The sequence below is a fragment of the Camelina sativa genome, chromosome 7 (assembly GCF_000633955.1).
Source record: "Camelina sativa cultivar DH55 chromosome 7, Cs, whole genome shotgun sequence".
In the NCBI taxonomy this organism is placed as follows: Eukaryota; Viridiplantae; Streptophyta; class Magnoliopsida; order Brassicales; family Brassicaceae; genus Camelina; species Camelina sativa.
Window position 1 is genome coordinate 601,956 of NC_025691.1, and position 6,064 is coordinate 608,019.

A 6,064-nucleotide genomic window follows, 5' to 3' on the forward strand; every position below is an offset into this window, starting at 1 on the left:
CCCTCAAGAGTCAAAATAGAGAGAGAACCAACCTTGTTGTTAATAAAAACCAACGGAGATATTCAGATCGGGAGTCATCGGTCCGATCCGTGCTCCATTGACGAACAAACAACAACACTCTCCTTTTCCTTTTTTAAGTTCAACCATTGATCTCCTTCGCCGGAGCCTTCACTTATGGCGGCTTCGAAGAAGATTTGCCATTCTCTGATCGTCTTCCTCGTAGCGATTTCGACTGTCTACGCTGTTTCCGCGGATTCTATAAAAGGCTGCGGTGGTTTTGTCGAGGTTTATCTCTCTCTCTCTCTCTCTCTCTCTCTCTCTCTCTCTCTCTCTCTTTTTCCTTTCCGGATTCGTATGATTGATTCCTGATCCATTACTAGATAGTTTTTTGGTATTGGTATATTGAGGATGTTTGCTTCCCAAAGTAATAGATTCAGTTTAGTTGAGCCTGCTGCTTAAGTACGTTTACGCACTTCTATCTGAGATTTTGCAATTCGGGGTATGTTTTGATCTTTGGAAATTATCATGGGTTAAGTAGTGGGGGGAGTACGATCGGATCTGGATTTATTAATTAACGCTGCTAAAAATTACTAAACGTGCAGGCGAGTTCGTCTTTGGTCAGGTCTCGCAAAGGAGCCGATGGGAAACTGGATTATTCTCATATCACGGTAAGAAATCATTTTGTTGACTGTTGTTTTTTTTTCTGAGTGAGTGAGGGTTTCAATGATTTGTTTTTTTTTTATCCTCCTTCAAATTACAAGGTTGAGCTTCAAACAGTAGATGGATTGGTAAAAGACAGTACACAGTGTGCGCCTAACGGTTACTATTTCATCCCAGTATATGACAAGGTATTCATCGAACCTTATCTTTTGTTATTCTGGGCATGCGAAAGATGTATTTTTCTGGGGTGAAGCTGTGTTGCATTCTGCTGCAAGTGATTTTTATGCTTTCTTCTCGTAGGGCTCATTCATTCTCAAGATAAATGGACCTGAGGGATGGTCATGGAATCCAGATCAGGTTAGTCTGTTCTCCATTTTTTCTGAGGACTATGCATCAAGAATCTTTCCAGACAAATTACAGGCTTTCTAGCTAGCTATTTACATTGAATTCGATGTGGCAGGTACCTGTTGTCGTTGACGACTCTAGTTGCAACAATAACGAGGATATTAACTTCCGCTTCACGGGGTTCGTTTTTGCCTTTGTTGTGATTGCGTCATCTACTCATCTTTTCTTTTTAACTTTGTTATTGTTGATTTGGTCATCTTTCTTTTTTTTCATGTTTTACTCTTTTGTATATTGCAGTTTTACATTATCCGGTAAAGTCCTGGGAGCTGTTGGTGGGAAGAGTTGTGTGATTAAGAATGGAGGCCCAGCTGATGTCAATGTTGAATTGTTTTCTTCTGATGGATCAGAAGATCCCATCGCTTCTGTTCTCACATCGTCAGATGGGAGCTACTTATTCAAGAATATTATTCCAGGTAAGGAGTAAGATTTTATCATCAGTGTCTCTTTTTCTATTGATCTATCACTATGGCCGTGCATGTATGTAGTCGAAAATTTCCTATATAGTAAAGTCAAATATCAAGTGCCTAATTTCTAGGTGTCTTGTTATAATCAAATGACGAGTTTGTCTGATTGGTTGCAGGAAAATACAATATCCGTGCATCCCATCCAAATCTGCAAGTTGAAGTCCGCGGTTCTACAGAGGTCTTAGATCTTTTTGGTTTTGCTTTATATCTTTATTGAGCTTTCCTGTCTAATATTCTCCTGGCCAACCTTTTTGCATTTGAGTACACATGTGTTTCCCTACTCTTTTCTTTCCTATTGCATCCGATTCAATCTTGATAATTTTAATTCTGCATGTTAATAGTAGAAATTCTCTGTTTACTTGTAGGTGGAACTTGGATTTGCAAATGGCATGGTGGATGACATATTCTTTGTCCTTGGTTATGATCTCAAGGGGTCTGTTGTTGCTCAGGTAATCTCTTTATTCCTGTGTTTCTTTTTATTTCTTTGATGTTCATCAGTAAAATTTTAATGATGATCTTTGTTGGAAGTAGAGATTGGTGTATCATTGGTTTGGTTCATTTTCTTACCCATCATGCAGTTGCAGATTATCCTCAATTTTTTTGTGGTGTATAAATTTTTTTTGTTTCCTTTTGTAGGGAAATCCAATCCTGGGTGTTCATATATATTTGCATTCAGATGATGTTTCCATGGTAGATTGTCCCCAAGGATTTGGTGACGCTGCTGGAGAAAGGAAGCCTCTCTGCCATGCTGTAACCGACGCGGAAGGAATTTTCAGTTTCAAGTCCATCCCTTGTGGTAATCATTGCTTGATTAGTCACAACCAATTCATTCGGCATTTATTTGACTTAGCTTTAGCCTGATGAATTCTGTACTGTACAACACAAGTAAATGACTATCCGGCTCTAAGTTTGTAATGAGCTATATTTTGGTCACTTTGATTCTTCTTCCTCAGGAAAATACGAACTGGTGCCACATTATAAGGGTGAGAACACGGTCTTCGATGTTTCACCTCCTGTGATGCCTGTTTCTGTAGAGCATCAACATGTCACTGTTCCCAAAAAATTTCAGGTCAGAGAGAACAACTGCAAACTTTTATACTACTCTATATTTCCATTGGATTCTGCGTACAGGTTTTTCCACTAAACATTGAACTGAATTCTCCTTTAGGTAACAGGATTCTCCATTGGGGGTCGTGTAGTTGACGGTAATTCAATGGGAGTTGAGGGCGTTAAAATCATAGTAGATGGGAGTCTAAGATCTGTCACGGACAAGGATGGTTTTTACAAGCTTGACCAGGTATAATTTAATGCTAAAAGTTCAAGTTTATACGGTATACCTTGTTTTAACTGTAAGCCTGCTAAATTGTTTGTCACTCAACTTCTCCTAGTGAATTTTTGGTACATGTTTAGAATCTAGAGTAATGGATATGGCAAGATTTCTCTGTTTATGTACTAAGCAAAGCAAATCTACTTTTATATATTTCAAATATGTGCCACTTGGTTTTCTTTCCACCACCTCTTCAATCACATTTTTGTTGCTGTGATCAGTATTTTTAATAGCAGGGAATGTAATGTAATATTGGTTCAACTCCTTAGGTTACGTCAAACCGGTATACAATAGATGCAGTCAAGGAGCATTACAAGTTCGACAAACTGACGAAGTTCATGGTATCAGTCTCACTTATTTTTTCTTGCGCATTATTTTAATTTCTCCAGCTATGGCTTCACCTCACTCGTTAGAAGTTCAACAAACTAAAGTAAATTACTTAAACTTGTTTGTGTAGGTTTTACCAAACATGGCTTCACTTCCAGATATCACTGCTGTATCCTATGATATCTGTGGTGTGGTGAGAATGTTTGGTTCTCGTCACAAAGCAAAGGTAAACTCCTGTACATATTAATGTTTCTCTACTGTTACTTATCTCTCGTGTTTAACGTTTTAATATTTTAAATTTAGGTAGCTTTGACTCATGGACCCACAAATGTCAAACCACAAATGAAGCAAACAGATGACACCGGAACTTTCTGCTTTGAGGTTTGTTGATGCAGATATGTATCTCTACTAAATTAGTGTTTTAAAGATACCTACCTTGATTCTTTGGAGAGTTGTTTCTGGCTTTTGTGGTTACCTCGTTCCTTTTCTGTTTATGAATGAGTTCTCTGTTTCTCACTTTATAACTTATTTTTTATTTATTCATTTTGTTTTTGCTATCATATATATTTCAGGTTCCACCAGGCGAATATAGGCTGTCTGCTCTGGCTGCTACACCAAAGGGTGCTTCTGAGCTTCTGTTTTTGCCAGCTTATGTGGATGTTGGCGTCAAAAGTCCTTTGTTGAACATAGAATTTTCTCAGGTATTCTCTCTGAACGTCTCCACTCGTGGAACTGTTTTTGTAGCATCAAATTGTTAGGAGTTGGATGAACAATAGACTTCCACGTTTTCAGGATGATTTTCTTTCTTTTAATTTCTTTTGGGTGCTGATGCAGGCCCGAGTCAATGTGCATGGTTCTGTTACTTGCAAGGAGAAATGTGGTCCGTCTGTCTCAGTGGCGCTTGTGGGAGTAGCTGGTGATCGTGAAAAGAAAACAATTGTTTTAACCGACGAGAGCAGCCAATTTCTATTTTCAGACATATTGCCTGGAAAATACAGAGTTGAGGTGGGATGCATGGTTTCTTTCCAACTTTTTTTCTCCTCTTGGGTACATTTATAAGAGAGACGGAAAAAGTGACCTTACTAGCCAAATACATTAACTAATTGCTTGTCACGATTGATAAATTTAGGTCAGAAGCATTTCACCAGAAGCCACATCTGATGAAGACAGTTGGTGCTGGGACCGTAGCTCGATTGATGTGAATGTTGGAACCGAGGATATCAAAGGGATTGAATTTGTTCAGAAAGGTTACTGGGTTAATATTATCTCCACCCATGAGGTGGATGCTAGAATTGTTCATCCTAATGGATCACCTACTAGTTTGAAAATCAAGGTATTCTTTTTCTGGTGGATTCTCCGTGAGTTTTGGCTATTTAGGGAACTGTATTTAATCTCTGTCAAAATTAATCATCTTTATCATTTGTGGTAACTACAGAAAGGTTCACAGAAAGTATGCGTTGAGTCACCTGGAGGACATGAGCTTCAGCTTTCTGACTCATGCATGTCCTTTGGGAGCAATTCAATAAAGATAGATGTCTCAAATCCACAGGTTTTAGTTTGTAATGTTTTCTCTTTTGTTTTAATATTCTTTGGCTTGTCCTTCATTTAGCATCTACATACTTTTCTTTCTGTAGCCTATTCATCTGAAAGCCGAGAAATACCTCCTCAAAGGTCTGATAAATGTGGAATCTAGTTCAACCGAGATTGAGTCTGAATTGCCAGAGAATTTCATTGTTGATATTCAAGACAAGGAAGGACATGTTATCAACAGTATTGCTGCCAAACTTACATCTGATGGGCGTGGCGTTTATGAGTACTATACCTGGGCCAGCCTTGGTGAAAAGATAAGCTTTGTTCCTCGAGATTCTAGGTATGATCTGCTTATTATGATGTCAGGGGAACTGTGAACTAGACTTCATATAGTTGGAGTCAAATGTCTCAGGAATGCATCATAGTTCATAGAAGAGAAATTCTTATTTCAAAGTCCAACAACCAAAAGAGTGTTTGGGTGTTTGAATTTTTCTCTAATATGTTTGAAGCCATTTTTATTTTCAAGTTACTTCAGCTATAGCTGTATTCTGTTGCAGGGGCAATGTGGAGAAGAAGATGTTGTTTTATCCTAAAAAGTATCATGTAAGTTTTAACTAGTAATGCTAGCCATAAAAGATTCTATAATGGGAACATTAAGCTTAATTTATGTTTGTCTAATAGGCTGTAGTGTCAAATGGCGGATGCCAAGCTTCAGTTTCTCCATTTACTGGTCGGCTTGGTCTTTACTTACAAGGATCGGTCTCTCCTCCTCTTCCTGGTGTTAATATCAAAATTTCCGCTGCAAAAGACAGCCTGATTTCTTCACTTAAGAAAGGTGAAGTAGCTATTGAAACAAGCACGTCAGCAGATGGTTCATTTGTTTCCGGGCCATTGTATGATGATATAACATATGCCACAGAGGCTTCAAAGGTAGGTGTATATTATACTGATAAATATTTCGTGCTCATGCAAATGGACCTCGAGATGATGTTTTGCTTCACTTTTCTAATCTTAGTTTAGATCTCATGCATCTTGTTACGCTATAAATCTCACTTGCATTCATTTGTTCTGAACCAATGTGTTCCTGATCTTGGCTTACATGTGCAGCCTGGTTACCATATTAAAAGGCTAGGACCATATTCCTTCTCCTGCCAAAAGCTTGGTCAGATCTCTGTGCGCGTATACTCAAAGGACAATGGCGAGACGTTAATCCCTTCGTTGTTGTTATCATTAAGTGGCGATCATGGTTACAGAAATAATTCTATATCTGGCGCTGGTGGACAATTTGTATTTGATAGCCTATTCCCTGGAAATTTCTACTTGCGTCCCCTTCTTAAGGTAATTAAACCAC

At 38.4% G+C, this 6,064-nt stretch overlaps 1 protein-coding gene across 1 annotated transcript in view; it reads left to right on the top strand.

Annotated features, from left to right (window-relative positions):
* LOC104699645 (nodal modulator 3-like) overlaps window positions 39-6,064 on the top strand; it is a 9,161-nt gene continuing 3,135 nt past the window's right edge. The window contains exons 1-22 of the mRNA XM_010414982.1: window positions 39-285; window positions 603-668; window positions 762-848; window positions 961-1,017; window positions 1,121-1,185; window positions 1,303-1,478; window positions 1,646-1,707; window positions 1,895-1,978; window positions 2,166-2,325; window positions 2,483-2,598; window positions 2,698-2,826; window positions 3,126-3,197; window positions 3,314-3,409; window positions 3,487-3,564; window positions 3,756-3,884; window positions 4,018-4,188; window positions 4,313-4,516; window positions 4,619-4,732; window positions 4,818-5,053; window positions 5,271-5,316; window positions 5,395-5,643; window positions 5,821-6,051. Of these exons, the coding sequence (XP_010413284.1) occupies window positions 175-285; window positions 603-668; window positions 762-848; window positions 961-1,017; window positions 1,121-1,185; window positions 1,303-1,478; window positions 1,646-1,707; window positions 1,895-1,978; window positions 2,166-2,325; window positions 2,483-2,598; window positions 2,698-2,826; window positions 3,126-3,197; window positions 3,314-3,409; window positions 3,487-3,564; window positions 3,756-3,884; window positions 4,018-4,188; window positions 4,313-4,516; window positions 4,619-4,732; window positions 4,818-5,053; window positions 5,271-5,316; window positions 5,395-5,643; window positions 5,821-6,051 (2,739 nt within the window). The 5' untranslated portion in view covers window positions 39-174. The remainder of the gene's footprint in view (window positions 286-602; window positions 669-761; window positions 849-960; window positions 1,018-1,120; window positions 1,186-1,302; window positions 1,479-1,645; window positions 1,708-1,894; window positions 1,979-2,165; window positions 2,326-2,482; window positions 2,599-2,697; window positions 2,827-3,125; window positions 3,198-3,313; window positions 3,410-3,486; window positions 3,565-3,755; window positions 3,885-4,017; window positions 4,189-4,312; window positions 4,517-4,618; window positions 4,733-4,817; window positions 5,054-5,270; window positions 5,317-5,394; window positions 5,644-5,820; window positions 6,052-6,064) is intronic.